General features: G+C 38.3%; 1 protein-coding gene across 7 annotated transcripts in view; it reads right to left on the bottom strand.

Annotated features, from left to right (window-relative positions):
• Positions 1-18,012, bottom strand: part of fstl5 (follistatin-like 5) — a 165,940-nt gene that overhangs the window by 76,989 nt on the left and 70,939 nt on the right. For all 7 annotated transcript variants that reach the window (XM_071506976.1, XM_071506977.1, XM_071506975.1 and 4 more), the window contains one exon: positions 1,420-1,607. In XM_071506976.1, coding sequence (XP_071363077.1) covers positions 1,420-1,607 — 188 coding nt within the window. The remainder of the gene's footprint in view (positions 1-1,419; positions 1,608-18,012) is intronic.

The raw sequence follows: 18,012 nt of genomic DNA, 5'->3' as shown, positions 1-18,012 counted from the left end.
GCATGACAAAGTCAGAGGGCCATGAATTTATGTAGGCATGTAAAAAAATCTTTTGGTGTCAATTGAAAACCCCATAAGGGCCACCTGCAATCCACTGATATTTTAATTTCTAACTATCCCTGAAAACCTCGCTTCTCTGCCTTTCTTTGAAACTTTGATTTATGTAGCTGACACTACATGAAACCTGCCTACATTCCCATATGTATCAAGGGAAAAAAGGAAAGGAAGGCTAAAAGCAGCCCTTGAGGAATACTTGAAAAGAGCTTCTCCATCGAGAAGTTAATTATTACTGACTTCTGTCATTTAAACCTTTCCTAAGGAAAGGTGGAGTGGTAAAGCTTGGCCTGGAACAGAATAAATACACGAGAGGTTTGAAAATCTATCCAAAGTAATATTCAGTAGGTTGAAAGGGCATATTCAAATTCAGACTCAGAGCATACTGACAATATTATTCCATGAAACACAGCACAACATGGTTTATTGACTATGCATTTCACCCACTAAGCATTGATTTCCCTCATGCTGGCACAGGGCACCATGTGAATGTAAAAAGATGTAAAAATATGTAAATAATTTCAAAATATGGCAAAAATATCACTATTTTGAGGAATTATTTAGATGCTTTGAACTCAAAATACCAAAAATATATTGAAATTAATCTAATGAGACCACCCCCGTTGGGATAAAGAGCACTGGCAATGCTAACCAAGGTGACCCCTGTACAGACAGTATATTCTATTGGATCAGCAGGAAACTGACCTAAGACCAGCAACTGGTTTCATGGTTCTGAAAACCGCAGCAGGTTGCTTACCTTATAAATAATTTGAATACTTTCTATGTTAAATCAGTCCTCAGGTGCTGAGAGGCTTTATTTGTTATGCACAGAATATCCTCCTTCCTCGTGGTAGCCACAAAAAGCTATTTTTACAGCTATCCCTCTTGGCAGCGCTGGTCAAAGGCTGCAGCCTCCCATGAGCACACAGCTCCTTTGACCCACATTGCTTTTCAAAAGATTTACCTACAGCCACGAACCACAGGTACCAGAGGGAAGGGTAAGGAGAGTAAAATGGACGCAATTATGGCAGACATCAAAGCAGCTAGTTTTAACACCTGAGCACAAGGACTGCTTGTTCACTTGTAGTCTCCTTTTGATTATTTGTTTTTCTTTTAAATGATTTTAAAAATGACTGTAGTTTTGATAGACTTAAGAGGAGCTATGAAGTGTCTTGAAATGGGAAACACTGTTGTGAAATGGTGAGCAGCTTTTTGCTCCTGTATATAAATACATTATAAAAAATCTGATAAGATCAGTGTTAGCTTGAGTCAAGCTTAAGTTCTTGTGTTTACCTTCATATCAGTAAGTGACTGATTGAAGTATGTACATTTTAAAATGGTGAATATGTCATTTAATATCCTTACCTGTGAGAGCTCGCTGGCATCTATTTGACCATTATTATCAGCATCAAAGCGTTTAAACATCATATCAACCAGTTGCTTCCTGGCAGCCATGTTGTCCTTGTGGAGGTGAGATCCCATGTATCGTTTATCATGGAGATCCAGAATCTTGGTTTTGAGCCGTCGGTAGTCGCTCAGTCTGCAGTTATCATCTGGGGGAAAAGGAAAAGCAGAATGGTCAGGCGGAAGGAGGAAATTTAGAATCACTACAGTAAGAGCTGCAAGGAACATGTTTTTGCTTTTTTTGAAAAGTTAAAAATATCATTTAATTGTTAACAAGAGGTCTACAAAGAGATATTTCTTAAATACCTAAATGATTCCCTGGCGCTGATAAAGGCACATGATTAAAAGCACTGAACATATGATCCCTAAAACTGAATGCAAGGTTTCAAATCTCAGCCAATTAGTGCCTGTGAGAAACTAGAATCCCCCTGAAGACTCACATTTTTAAACAAAAAGCTGCAGTTTATATTCAGCAAAACCCAAATCTGAGCATGTCTATGATTGTCTGCATCACAATAGCAAATGCAAAGGATTATTTTCCCAAGGGGAGCACAAACAGTGACAGTCGTGCAGCATTTCACTGCCTCTAACTAAGAAAGCAGCAGTCCCGTCAACACAAAGAAACTCACACACAAATCCATCACACAGGTGTCAAGAGCTAACCCTGACAGCAACAGAAAACACGATGGTGTTGTATTTACAATCCGCCATCAAAGGCTCTAGATCAAAGAAGTCAACTACATGAAAGGTTCAGCAGAGTCGAGTTGAGGCAAAGAGAAAATAATGAGTACAACTAGAGGTTGACAGATATCATATCAAATTCTCATTGTTAGATCTGGAAGTGTCTCTCCTCTAATAACAGTTATATTAGCTGATGTCAAGCAGCCCACAAGGAAAACTTTGTTGTGCAACGGAAGCTTTTCAAATCTCTGGGGAGGAAGGTGACATCTCTACCACACCGTACAGTGTGATCACCTACTTGGGAAAAATAGTTGCTGTCTGAGGTCTTGTGTGAGACAAATGAACTTTCTTTGGGATGAACAGGCGAGAATGATTTGCTGAGTGCGATAATGAGATCTCCACTCAGTAAAATTGTTGCTTGCAGAGACCTGACTAGTTAAGAAGAGTCAGAGTGATCCCAGAAACCAATGACATGTCATTATCAAATGCATAGGATCTCATTTTTGCCTTACAAATTTCTCCTCGTATTCCTTCAGCGAAACAACTTGAGCAATCAGTGAGCATTTAAATGAGATGCTTATTGTAATCCTGACACTAACCATCACTTGGGTATAAGAGGCTGGAAGAAGTTCTCCTTGCACACTGCTTAGAAAATCAATGGGCTTCCATAGAAGCTATCAAGTTCTCTTCATTTTCATCTCATTTCTGAGTGACCTTGTAAAGTCCCAAGGTGTATAAACTTCATTACTAGCTTTGAAATATTTAGTAGTGTGGCTGAGAAAGGTGTGAGATGCAACAGTTATTGTGCAAACTCCATAAATATGAGACATTTTCATATCATATCATTCCATCTATAGAGAAAGTATTAGTTTAAACAAGAGAATTGACTGTAAATGAAACTGATAATAGATGATTTAGTGCACTTTTTTGTTATAATTTTGAGTGACAACACAAAGGGAAAAATGTAACAAATGAGAGGAGAAACACAACAAATGTTTCTTCCATGTTAAGGTTGCACCAATCCCATTTTTCTCTCCTAAAACTGATAATACCTTGAACTCAGGTTATTGCCAACACCAAGTATCATTCCTATACTAGCGCTCTGTTTTTCCCGAAATTAAAATGTTTGAACACCACAGTGTAGCAATAAAAACTGAGTGGTAAAAAGTTTAGTATCAGTGCATCCCTAGTCCATACAGCAGAGGTCAACTCAATGGTTTGTGAAGTTATGAAGTGGATTACATGCACTGACCTTCACACTCAACAGCTCACCATTCACTCAATTGGACAACTATGGAAAATTTTGGATCAAAGTATTAGACAACCAGAATTGCTGCCTCAGTGTTGTATGCCTCTGCCAACCACTCAAGTGAAGGAAATATGGTAAGCATAAAAACATTGGCAGTCATGGCGATATCACTTGACAGTACAACAAATCTGTACCAATATAGATTTGAGTCCTAATGAATATTTTGAAAATTTGAGTAAGTTCCCTCAAGGTGTTACTGAGATATCGAGTTCACAAGACCAAAACTGCATTTTGTGAGGTCACCGCAACCTTCACCTTTGACCACCAAAATTTAATCAGTTCATCCTTGAGTCCAAGTGGACATTTGTGCCAAATTTGAAGAACTTCTGTGAAGGCATTACTAAGATATTGCATCTACTACCTAGAAACAATATGCCTCCGGCTCTGGCTTTTGCTGACTCAGAGGCATAACAATTTCAACCACCATCATCAAAACACCAAATAAAGGAATATCTTCTCTATCTATATAGAATGTTGATTATTCTTGCAGTAAAGTTTGGAGATTTGAAGCTGTTCAGGAGACTCATGGTGTTAACTCTTCCTTTAATTACTCATCCATCTTTATATAGTGTCTTTTAAGAAGTCACCCAAAATGTAAATCCCCTCTTCCTGTGCTTTGTTTTCTAATAACAACTTAGAGAGCTGAATAATTGAAAGCTCACAGAGCCAGGTGGAGAGAATTAAACATAACCAAGGAGCCCTGGAACAATGCTTCAGTTTGTTTTTGCAGGTACACCTGTCTGAGAGAGACAAACTGAGTTGCTGACAGATGTTTGAGCTGCATGCTTAGTCTGAAGCTTCCTGCAGCTAGCAGGGTGTGAACAACAACAACAACAGTGGTGGTTGGTAAGCTTGTCTCTTCTAACAGCCACTGCAAATAACAAACCAACTGGATCCACTGAATTATAAAATTGTATTTGGCTCTTAAAACAGTTAGAGTGGCTGGTGAATTCCTGGGAATGGAACCAGCAAGTTTAATTCTTTGCCTGGAAACTGCATTAGCTGCTGGATGTGGGCTACTGAGGCTGCAGCATGCTGCATATCATGGGACAGGGTCTGTTTTGACAAGCGTCAGTGCCAGAGAAGCTGCCTTGGTCACAAATGGCAGAATGAATAAAAGATAAATGGCTGCTGGCATACCCAGGGGATATGAAGGTCACTGACGTCAAAGGAGCACGCTCTAGCACATATGCACACATACACATACACATACACATACAAACACACACACACTTGTGCACTTATAAATTGCTATGCACACACACACGTACACACATGGTCTTACACAGTCTCCACACCCCCTAAGTACCCAAACGGTACATGTCTACACAGGGGAGTGTCAGTATTAATGAGACAATGGCTACTATAATCTCTCTCATATTAACTAAGCCAACATGCCTGAGTCAAAACAGTCCTTTAGGGAACTAATAACAGCTCAGAAGAAATCTATTGCACTTTACAGTCCAAATTCATTCAGTCGAATTGAGATCTACTGATAGGATGCTCAGTCTTGTTAAAGCAGCCTTCAGTTCTGCAGGCGTCTCAGCCACCCAAACTGCTTTCAAGTGGAGCGAGACACATTAAAAAACAACCTGCCTGTTCACTCTGTGTAACTGGTGGGATATTTACTCAACTAGCAAAAACACGCCTGTCCTTGACGCTTTAAAAAAAAAAAAAAAAAAACTAAGACTGCCCTGTAAACACTGCTGATTCAAATAGGTCAGATGAGAAACTTACATTTGAACGTCATGATGTCAGTAGAATATTCTGCTTTCTCGGGTGGGCACAGAGAAACCAGGGAAACACAATGACAGGGTACCAACATTAACAAAACTCATCTCAAAATCACTTAAGTATAAAATTGCTAAATTACTTAACAAGATATTGGCACCACTTCTCTGCTGCCACCCAGAGTCACCAGCACCTCGACTGACAGCACTGGCAAGAATCGTGCAGGCGAGAAATGTAAATCCTAACATACAATGTACATTAAGATTCATTACTCAATTATGACCAGGATGAACACTTTACTTTTTTGACTGCATATAACCCTGTATCTTTCTGAATCTTTCAGAACTCAGATAAGGATCCTGTTATCTGCCAGTAAATATACTCTAATCTTAAAGTCAGGTAGAAATTAAGGCTTCAGACATGGGCTGTTATGAGAGCTTAATTTGAGGTGGCTGATCTATATATGTACTTGAATACAGTGTAATTAGGCAGATGCCATAAGTAAAGTGGCATTTATCTTATTTTTTTAATTAAGGTGTACTTATGAATAAGCAGTGATGAGTATGCCAAAAATAATAATAATAAAATATAAAACCAACAAAAAAGAAACAAAAGAAAATTTTGGAATTAGAAAGCATGTAAAAGAAAGCCCTTTTATACAGGCTGGAATTGTTTGTTGAGTGTGATTCCACTACAGTGTAGTGTGATTATAGAATCAGAATCAGAATCAGAATCAGAATCAGTTTTATTGCCAAGTATGTTTCCACATACAAGGAATTTGTTCTGGTGATTGGTGCAATTGGAAGATTATATTATTGATAATAGTGTCTTATCATATATAAATATCAGATCAAGTTCCTTGTTTCAACTGAAGCTGCTGATTTAGAACACTTAGTCCATCTTGTGGCACATGGATTTTACACAGTTCATGGAAAAATGTGAGTTTTGCAAGAGTGAAAAAACCTTACATGCAAGTGTTTTTTTCACACATTCAATACAATGGATGCTTTGACCTCCATACAAGCTGCTCAAGACAAGAGTCCTTCTGCAGGCACTTACAACCTATCCAAAATTTGATTTTACGTTTGACTGTGTTTTTCCTCATGCTAGGACAGATAGGAGTTTAATTCAGCCGTGGACAGCCTCCTTTGTGTGTTTGGAAGTGCCACATCTTAATTACAAAATATGACCCAATCTTCCTTTTTCCCCTGTGTAATCTTAAAATTTTCCTTTCAGAGTCATCACAAGTCTGCTCATTTATAACACATACTAATGACAACACAGTCCTTGTTTACAACATCTAATTACAAGCGAAGTAAACACTGTTCAAGGAGAGCTAACAGTTTTAGTAATAGCACCATCAAGTGTGAGACTCCCACTAGAGTGCTCTTGCATAATAATACTTTTGTCAACATTATTTGTGGATGGAGCACATGACATTTACCTGGGCCAAAAGGTTCTGCAGAAAGCTCCTGATATGACTGAATTACTTGGTGGAGTCAGGATATGAAAGTTTTTCATTTACTCACCTGAACTTTTACTCTCAATATGTCACCGTCCTTTTCACTGTTTTGTGAGATTAAAAAAGAAATAGCTTTTAGACAAAACGTAATTGTAGATTGTTGAGAGGTAGTGTTAATTTTCATCACTGGTTGGAAATGGTACATGACGGGCACAGACTTGTCACAATTTGCTTTACTGTTTGCTTTTGACTGCTCAATGACCCTGCTTGTGAGGAATGTTTCTCATCACATAGGCTCCACATATGCACAACTTGCTGGCCAGGTTCATCCATGACAAGCCACTGCCTCTTATTAACTACCTTGAACTATTCATATAATGTGGAGGTCAAGTCTCCACATGGATGGAAATACATGTCAGAGTAAGAGGACTCATATGCTCTATACTGATTGGGGCAAATGATTTATTTGATTAAAACCATTTGTCAAAAAGAGCAACACAGGAGGCTGCTCTCCTGTGAGTGCAGAGATTTATCATTAAATTGCCAAGCCGAGAGTCGAAGAGTTTTACAGCTAGAGCCATTGTTAAACTCCCTTTTAATTGTATACTGTATACTTAATTACTGCTACAATTAAGTTTGAATGAAGTCTGACTTTACTGTGTTTTTCAGCCTTTTGTTAAAAGAAATAGGTATTCATTGATAGAAGTATACTGAATGAGCTGTTTAGAGGCTTCTGCTTAATAAATAAAAGAACTGAGGAAAGGTCTTTTAAAAGGAAGACCAGAAGTTTATCTTAAAGGAGAACTCCACTGATTTTTAGACACCAATGTCCATTTACAGGTCTTGCAAAGTATACTGCATATGTAAAAAAAAAAATGATGGGGCAACATTGGTAAGAGCTGAAGGATGAAAATTAAGTTAAATAAGTCTAAAAAAGATAAACATCTTTTGGTGTGGAGCAATGAGTTTACCAGATTTCTGTAGCCCACTCCTCATCTTTGCTTGAGCCTAGCAGCGCGGAGCTACTGCACCCAAATCTCTGACAGAGTCATCAGTGATCAGGCTGCATTGTGGGTAATTTAAGCACCAGGTTTGAACAAGGAACAAGAATGTATGAAACAAAAAAGATAATCTCTCTGGTTCTGCCACACCGGTTTTGATCATTTTTGCACTGTCTATCGTCAGTCCGACCGTGTTACAGAAGTGCTAAATCAGCAGTAAAGTCTTTTCAGTGCCACTAACATCGGATGAATACATGAAGAAGTCTATTTCCCAGACCAAAACTGATGCAAGTGACTCTAGAACAATATAGTATTTTCTTAACTTCATTTTGCCCATTTGTTTTGTATCTTTGTTTCACAGTGAGTAGGTGGGAGGAAGCAAAAACAGGTGGGACTTCGACTGAAATGAGCTGCTGATATTTGGTGGAAATTTGGTTCTTACAGACAGTTTTCGAATGCATTTCACTTGAATCAGATGGAACAAAATACAAGTTTTAAGTCAATGAAACTGTCCAATTCACATTTCCAAGTACATTTTCTGTCAGACAAATAGACTAAATATGCTCTAATCACAAACAGAGCCTGACATGCTGTTTTTTCTACACTGCTGGTGTAGACAAATGTGTTGATTAAGTCTGAGATTAAATACCCGTTTCTGACATCATGTCACTCAGCTGGTAATTTGTTAATTCTATCAACACGCTGAAAACTAAATACTCTGAAGAAATATGCATAAAAATGAACTTAATTTAACCTCAAACCTGAAAAGATAAAATCGGTGTCAAGATAAAGGTTCAATGTTATTATAGCGAGAATGACTATACAGTGGTCTGGTGAGTTTTTACAAGTATTTCATTCTGCTTTAAAATGCACAAAAGACTTGCCCCTTCAGTTAATTAAATCCCAGAAAGGAGCCCGAAGCTGGACTTTGACACTGCTGTAGTACAACAGTAAGAGCCAGGGCCCACTTGTAGAGGACAGAGACCAAACACCTTTTTTAAGAATAATCATGGCACAAAGAAGACTCTATCAAGGTCAATGCGAAAAGTTAAGATATTCAAGCAATTCAAAATTCAGCAGGTACATTCATGACACTTTTCCTTTGTTTAAATTTCCCGTGGCAGTGCCAATGGAGAACACAGCTGAACGGTCTGTGAATCACTTGGGCAATGCTGCCTATCCACCAACAGCATGATGTGGAAAAGCTTTAACTGCAAGAAAACATTTAATCACTTTAGGGCCAATATAAGATTACTATGAATGCTTTACTGTCTGCATGTAAGTCATATAAAAGCATAAAACATAATTCCTTAACTACAGAAATTTAGACCCTTACCACTTATTCCAATTGACAGTCCTACCTGTAAGTCTTGCTCTTATTTATAATGAAAATATGTATACTAGTGTTTCATAATCAACCGTTTAACCGTCAGCCAATAATGAGAATTTTGATTAATCAATTAATCAATTATTACTATGAATTAAACTGTTAAAATATCCTGGGACATCAGTACCATCTGGGCAGGTTTTCTCCTCCACCAGTCTGCACCAGTCTAACCCTACAGCATGTCGACATGTTACTATTTCTATTTTGAGGTTTAATGCCAGTCCAACTCCGTGCTGATCGAGCAGTTGTCTGGCTGTTCACACCAGAAGCGCATTTCTCTGCACCAGTCAAGGCGTGATTCTGCCTTAGCTTTTCTTTTTTTTTTTTTTTTTTTTTTTTTAAAAACACATCCACAGCTGATTTTTATAATGACCTCATGAATTTATAACGTAGAGCTTTTCAAGTGTTCTTGGATAAGTAGGACACTGCTTCTTCAGCAACAATGAAGTTAAAAGGACCATCACCTTGTGTGGTGATCTACCGGGAGGGGCTTCTCTCACTTGTCTGTCTGACTCTGTTTAGACACGCAAGGTCATCCTGATTCACTTTAAGACCAGTGTATTGGTATTTTTCAACGGGTTAAAGACACTCGTCCATTCTAAATAGAACATTTTAATTTGTTGGTTAATGGTCATTTAACTAGCATAAGTCAGAGGTTAGCATCAGTCAGAAAAAAAATTCACAATGAACATCCCTAATGTATATGGCTTAAAATCGGGTATTTTGACTTGTTATGTATGCAAACATATTTTGTTGGTGTAATTCATCTTGCATACAATTTTCACACAGATGTCACACCACTATATACGATGTGTCGCATACAGCAGCATATATAATACTTTGAAACAGCATCATTATACAAAATAGCAGAACACTGTATGCTCATACAACAACAAATAGCATATTTTACAAAAAATAAAATTCTTAAATGTAACTTGAACACAAACGAATGTGGATTGTATAAAAAAAGTGGATATGAATGTTGTGCTGTGCAAAATCACAAAGACAAAGAATATATTTTATATTAATCGTGTTTATGTTCACTGCTGCATGGTCATTTGTTCTTGTCACTGGTGACAGAGTGATTACTCTCCCATCCTGAGACAAAGTCCACCACTCTGACCATGAGCTACTTAAATTAACCTGACAAATCTTTCCAGAAGAGGAACAACAAAACTCATGCATGCATGTAAACCAGAACATAATTGCATTCTCCTAGGTACGACAGTACCAATCCGAAAGGAAATGCTGGTACACTCTGTGATAGTGATGAGCAAGCTATATGAAGCATGGAGGCTAACAGCAATGTTTGTATTTGCTGTTATACAGAGCTTTTTCAGATATGTGAGTAATGGAATAGAGATGGCATCAGCATGTAGAAATTTTTTTTGAATATTGTAGTGATAAATCCTGCTTTCTAAGCACCTGAGGAGAAAACCACGGTGCACTACGAATCTACAGCCACTGATGCGTACTGAGCCAAGCGACACAGAAACCACTCCTGCATAAACAATTATGGCAAATCCAGCTGGCACTCATGAGAATCACAAGTTACTTTGTGACTCAAGAAAATGCCCAGAAAACTAACCAAAACTGCAACATGCACATTTCTGCTTATGTTATTTTACTGCACTAGTCCAGAGCTGAAAATACACACTAATCCTTCCTAGAAAACACAGTAAACTGAGTGATAAAAAAGCAAGCCATCTCCATCCTATCCACTGTTCTCTGAGGCCATAACCGTGAGTGAACCCACCATCCCCCGCCTCCTCCATCTGCCCCTTTAAAAGCGCTACTGTTTTATTTATACAAAGAAAAAAGTGGCTCAGTGGAATAGCTGGACACAAATCTGCTGAAACTTTCCCATCTTTGCCCCACCCGAGCCTGCCCCACCACCTCTTCCAGCTTTTCTGTCTCAGTCTCCAGGGGTCTGGGGACTGCCATGGCTCACAATACATCAAGACAGCACAGTGTGACAACTGGGTTACCCAAATCAGAGGTCACTGATTGCAATCTTTAAGAGCAACTAGAGGTGTCACTGCTGCAACACCTGACTGCATCTGAAATGGATATGTGGGCAGTAGGGCTGCAGAGTCACACACACTCTAGGATGATACAAATGCAAAAAAAAGAAAAAAAAAACTCACAACAGAGCCCAATCACAGAGACACGAGTTCTGCTAATATTCCAGAGCCTGGGATAAAACTTTCAGTCCTACTGAAGATATGTGAATCTATAAAAAATCTGGGGGTAGAAAAATGCCAAATTGAGGCTCAAAGTTCATTCTTGACCTTGGAAACAGTGGTTGTGAAAACAAGATGGTTCCATTTCTGGATCCGGATCCTGGTCGGCAAAATACCCAGATTCAGTGAGTAACAAATCTCTTATCTTACCCTTTCACCCTCCTCATTTTTTACTGGCAATGACCAATGTTCAAAACATCTTGGTAACATAAACCGTTCTCTTTACAGCTGGTGCTGAAGAGCTGTAGCTAATAATGTTAATTCAATAATTGTTAATGTTAATTCTATAACAGCTCCACTGAAACTGTAGTCTGTTGGTTAATGTGTTGTCTTCATGTGACTGACTACTCTGCCAAAGACTGTTTGTGAGTGAAGAGACACATCACCTGGTGTCATCACCCTGTGACAGCCATTGAACTGTGTGTTTATAGACAAATGATTTAGCTGATCATGTTACAAAAAATACAGTGAGTCCTAGTTAAACTGCATATACAGATCAAATCAAAATTCTGAGCTCATCAACCTCATAGTTCTGAATCAGGACTCCTAGTATTTGGATCAAGTAGTTATGAGGTAAGTAAATGTCAGGCGTAAAGATCAGAATGTTATGGTTGTTATTTCAGTGTGTCAGAACAATAATTATTAAATCAACAATCACCTGCTCATCTTGTTTTTAGGTTGAAGTTACAGATTTTGAAAATGAATTATCTTAATTCATGCTGATTAATTTCATAGCTACTGCTAAAAACTGTAGCATTTCTGGCTTCTTGCCGGACATCAGGTGATTAAAGATCCAAACTGAACCTTTGGATTGTAGTTACTCATAAATTTAGCTACTTGCAAATGATGAAAGATAAACTTAATGAGATTTGATAAGGGGGTCAAAAGGACTCAGATTTGGTAAGTACATTTGATAATGGACTCAGATTAAATAAAATGCTTTCAAACCCCAACCTTAGTTTGTTATCAGTAGATGGAGCTTGCCCAGCTGTCTTGGAGCTGTACATGACTTCTTTTTTTTTTTTCCTTTTTTTTTTTATTGAAGTTTTGTCTGTCTTTATAGGATATGCCTGTCCACACTGTACCAAAAACAAATCCCAACAACTCTGGTGGCAACTGTGGTGAGGTTTTGGAAACCTGCCAAACCAATTTCTACAAGCCACGCTTTCACGTTGACATTTAGAGTTGAATAGGTCTCTAAATGATGGTTAGTCACATGTCAAAGTGGCTGCTACATTTGATAAACTGGAACAAACAAACTGACAGGCAGGATTTCACTGGTGGTTGATTATTCCTTAAGGTTTGGGCAACTAAAAATACTTAGTTACAGCGGAAATGTTATCTCATAGTGATTTTCTTGTAGCTTCTAGTGTTTCAACCAATGACCGCTTTACACGACAAGCCACTACACTCTACCTCCTGAGCCACAGCCGTCCCCTGTGTGGCCATGGTTGAAAGAAACCAATGTTTTGCAGCACCATTAGAACATCACACTAATTCCATCTTTTTATTTATGTTTTTTAACTTAGACTGAACATCACTGTTTGCACAGGCTCGAGAGGTCACTTGTGAGGAAAAGTATACATAGGTTATTTATTTTGTTGTTGTTGAAGACAGTCTCCACACAATGGTTTGTTTGGGAATTTAACTTTCTGGATGTGTGGTAACAGCCTAAGACAGATTCCCTCCCTTCATTCAGTCTCTGTCACTACTGTTTCCTCCCCGGATGCAGGTGTAATTCTCTCCCTCCCATCTTTCATCAGGACCGCTGCTCTTCCTCATGTCTTAATCTTTGATGTATTACCTCACCCACCCCTCCTCTCTCACCTCAGAGGGGATCATTATCATCCAGGATACTTTACTCGAACTTCACCCCACCGATTCAACCCACCCCTCCCACCTTCCTCTTCTTTACCGGGCTTTAACAGAAGCCTCAAGAGGTGTACAGAGCCTTCAAATCTCCTTGTTACATCTCAGCCTCCCTGCCATCTGCTACTATACACTACAGTAGAATGAAACCAGAAAGACACTTTACTGGGATTTTGTTTTAACCCTCTTAAATCCTGGCCATGGTGGCTTTGTGGTGTGTTCTGGTGGCTCATGTTCATTTTTTATGACAGTGAAGGGGAAACATATGACTCATCTTAACTCCTGCATTGTATTGACATAATGTAAACTGTTGGTCCAATTAAATTATTACAATGCATGCATAAGTCAGTGGGGCCATAGGTTGGAAAACATTTTAAAACTTTTTAAGACATAACTCATTTGTAAGCTTCATTGTTTTTGTGTTTTTAAGCAATTTCCACAGAAAAAAAACAGATTTTTTAAATATGCAGAAGCTTCTATGCCACCACACCCAAAGGAGAGTGAGATGTTGGCAGACTGAGCTGGAAAATCAGAGAGAGATAGAAAGACAAGGAGAAGAGGAGAAGATAGCAAGAGCTGGGAGGCTTTGTTCACTTCTTAAATCTGATCCCGGTAGAGTTGATTACAAAGAGCTTACTCCTTCAGTGGCAGGTCTTGTTGATGACATGATGGAGGACAGTAACCCAGGGGCTGAACACACCTAACACGCCAAGACATCTAATCAACACACAGGTGCAGGTCTATATTTGGACTACCTCAGTCAGACTGGGGAATATTGTTTTCACACTGTTGGGCCACATGTTGACATGTTGTGACTGGTTGATATTAAGACTTAATAATGCTGGACTAATGCCCAATGGAAATAGCAGGGAAATGGGAGAACTTGTAGAATTATGGTGCTCTTGCAAAAAAACATCTCCGTCTATACAATCACCACAGTTTCAAGGTTGGCCCCCCCAAGGTCAGTGTAACCAATTCAGTATCTGACGAAATATGGTCATTCAATTGGGTTATGGTTTTGAATAATGGCCAGAAAAGTGTTTTTGCAGAACATTATGATGACACCGTGAAGTTGACCTTTGTAAAATAAAATAAAAAATAAAATGTCATCAATTCATCATTTTATCCTATTCGACATTTGTGTGAAATTTTATCATAATTAGCATATGAATTCTTGAGTTACAGCCAGAAATGGGATGGACAGACACACAGACAGAAAGACAGACTTGCAACCCAAAAACATAATGATAAAAAGATATGACAATAAAAACACAGTCTAACCTTAATTAGTTATGACTTGTTCCTAGTTTAAAGTCAGGGTGGATTACACAGTTCAGGTAGGTTAGTTACTTAGCGTGAATCAGGGGATGTAAACTGCTGAGATAAGCCCTCAATTTGTTGGCTTTACACTGGGCCTCTCTCTGCTCTCTCTTCTAGGCCATTTCTTCACATCTCCATGGAAAAAAAAGTGAAATCACTACATAAAAGGGATGTTCTTATTTTTGGTAATGGTAATACTGGATTTCAATTAACAACGTGCAGAGTGTTAACTCAAGCACATTTTTGTGAGCTTGGCACTGTTTAAGCTGATTCCAGAGATAGAACCAACCCAGCACTGTTCCCTGACAACTCAGCAGCAAATTGTTAATAAAGACCACCTGCTAATATAGACCAAGTGATATGAGTTCAAGCTTTGGAACAAGAGTGTAAGTGGAACTTGAATTGAGATTGTTTTGACAAATGTTGTTTCCTAAGTGAGGAATGTCCCTTCAAGCCCAGCTCAAGTTTAAGTCTTAAGTTACACAGAAAACTGGAAAGTTGGAACATCTGCAGTTCCATGACAAATGAGCAAATCCCATATGCAGATAAAGACCATGTAATAAGCTTCAGAAGAAGTAAGTGAGTGGACCTCGGGTCAGGAATATTTTGTCAACCGTGCACCCTTTACCATTTATATCACAGTGATAATTGCCTCTGCTAACCAGCTGCATTGGTGCAGTACAATGTCTGCTGTGGGAAAAGGTCTGTGTCTACTAGTTAGTTGATCTGCTGACTATTAGAAACTAATGACATTTACATTTTACCCGGCTAGCATCTTTTAGTCATCTTTTTAGTTTATTTTGGTCTGATGAGTTCAACCTCTGAGAAATGCTCATGTTGCATGAATAAAATTCCAGTCTGCCTTAAATCTGTTTTTGGTCTAAAGAAATAAATGAATCTATCCAACTTTATGTAGTGGCTTGTATTATATTATAAAAAAGTAATGGACACAAACACACCCACCATCTCCGAGTCAGAGTATAAAGGAGATTCTTATACTGACTGGCACACTCTGATTTTCACAGTGCCTCCAGAGTCCTGCTTTCCATCCAACAGTGGGGTCACCATTAGGTTAAAGGACTCTATTATCATCTGTCTAGCCACTCGACTCATAGCTGGGAACCATAAAGAGCTGAATTCCTATAGATCTGCTGCCCCAGATATGGCATACTCTACGATCTTTATTGATCGGGTCATATAGCATTCAGGTTGACAAACAGCGATTGAAACAAGGCTGTTTTGTCACAAAATTCACTGGTCACTATTTCAGATTTTCCACATTGATCTTTTTTGGGTTTGACATCTCCAAATGCTGCCTGGTTGTATTCCAGTGCCACTGAAATTCAGCCAAATATCAAGCAGCCTTATGCCATTATGGCTGATGTTAATTTCCTAATCTAGTCCAATAGCGTGCCCATAAAAAGAGCAAAAGGAGGCTAACCTCGTAAGATTGCAAAGACCATTTCATATCCAAGAAATATATAACATTACTCTGACACATGTTCATTAATCTTGTGTCTTTCTTTCTCTAAGTGCACTATGATCACCTTGATCATCAGAGGGGGTAGAGCAAACACAACCAGGTCAGCTGGATTGTAAAGCCTGTCTTCTGTGTCCTGCATTTATTTTTCTTGCTGATGTTTTGTCAGGAATTGGAATGTTTTCTGATGTATGGTGTAATCCACCATATTGGCAGTCAGCTCAGTCATTGATACTTTTGACAGACTCTCATTCAAACTGATAATGCCATGAGGAAAGAAGAGGGGGCTTGATGTGCACTGCACTATATGTGCCAAACATTTAACTGAATTAAAATTCCTTACTGCAATTTCCAAATAGGGAGAGACAAAAAGGCTATAACATTTCACCAAACCATCAGAGGAATTTAAAGAACAGTTTAAGTTCTATCTATAATGTCTTCTGGTGTACTCTATTAACCTTATGCTGGATGCCCACAAAAATATGGCCTAATTTAGCTAATAAAAATGTATAAAGCTCGAATATATAAAGACATTCATCTGCCATACATTTTAGGCAACAGTTTCACAAATGACCTCCATTCATGGAGCTCTATTTATAATAATGTATAAATAGATGTCAATGTAAAAGGGGTCCCTCATAGTGATGAACATTAAGATGTATCATCCAAATCTGCAGCTACCCTCAGCTTTACAAAGCTTTATCATGAGTTTCAGCTTTTTGTTTAGCTGTCCAGCCCCTAACGTCAATGTTCTGGTTCATTCTAAATAATCTAATTGTGTTGTTCTCTGCAACATTCAGCTGTTTTCAGTGAAAAAGCTATAAAAACCCATGGTATACCCGTTCAGCTGCATAGCAACTAGCTGGTGAATATGGTGGAACACTTCCCAGCTAAAGACCAAGACATTTTTCGCAGGAGTTGGTAGGGACCAGAAACCATGCTAAAAGAAGGGACAATATTGTACTTACATTTTTCAGCTGGATAAAGACTCAACTTCAAAGAAATGATAATGTTGCTCCATTATTAAATGTATAAATAAGCAACTTAAACCTTAAAAGGAAACGGTGAACATTAACCCCCACTGGCCACAACAAAAAAGTTATTGCAGATTTAAACATCTACAGTTTTAAAAGACCACATGATACAATCAAAAGCTCCAGTGCTGAGCAGCTTCATGACAAATGAAAGAAAATACCATATTAAAGAACCTTGGGTGGAGGCTGGTTTGTTTCCAAGGTAAAGAATGAACTGTTAAGCTCAGTTTTGCAGATGTTTCAGAAAATCTCTTTTTGGAAAAATAGTAAAAATAGTATATTTTGCAAATCAAGCTGAAAATATTCAGCTTTACTTAATCTTACTAACTCTAACGTTAACCATCTTGACGATTTGCAAACATAAACTGAAAATCAAACAACTAATGCAATCTTACATCTTAAGCACAAAAGATAACAGTGTTGTATTTTTTTTTTTTTTTTTAATATCATGCTGTTAATACATACACTAATTATTTGGAGCAGACTTCCTACCTCTGGCAAAATAGAAAACATGACCTTCAACTTGTATTACCCAGAGATGTTCTTTCTCTGTTTTTGATATATGGCTCACTTCATTACACTGTCCAGCACATTTGAAAATCCAACACATTTGTCACATCACTGGGTCAGATGGGTTGCATTATACATAGAATGAAGTCAGTGCTTTGATATTAGAAAACACCCACAATGCTGCAACCCAGTCAACCCTCTCCCTACACACTCTCTTCTTCTCTCCATCTTTCTATCTATGACTTACTCACAAACACTCTGCTTCAAGCAATGTTGGCAACGATTGTTCACTTTTATTTCACCAAATTGTTCAAACGTTTGATATCCAGGATGGAGAAAGTGGCCGGAAACAAGAGAGAGGGAGGAGGCAGACAGCAATAAAATGAAAACTTTCAGGATAATGGCTTGCACAAGAAAAGAGCTTTTAACCAATGCTTTAATGGAAAGCCACCTTGTGCAGACTGCAAAAATGGTTTTGGAGCCCATTCACTCAAAGTAAACACACTTGCAATAGGAGAGAATTGGCC

This window comes from Trachinotus anak, unplaced genomic scaffold (assembly GCF_046630095.1).
Source record: "Trachinotus anak isolate AG129_WGS33_773 ecotype Australia unplaced genomic scaffold, CSIRO_AGI_Tana_v1 ptg000021l, whole genome shotgun sequence".
NCBI classification, from domain to species: Eukaryota; Metazoa; Chordata; class Actinopteri; order Carangiformes; family Carangidae; genus Trachinotus; species Trachinotus anak.
This window is presented reverse-complemented; position numbering and strand designations above follow the sequence as displayed.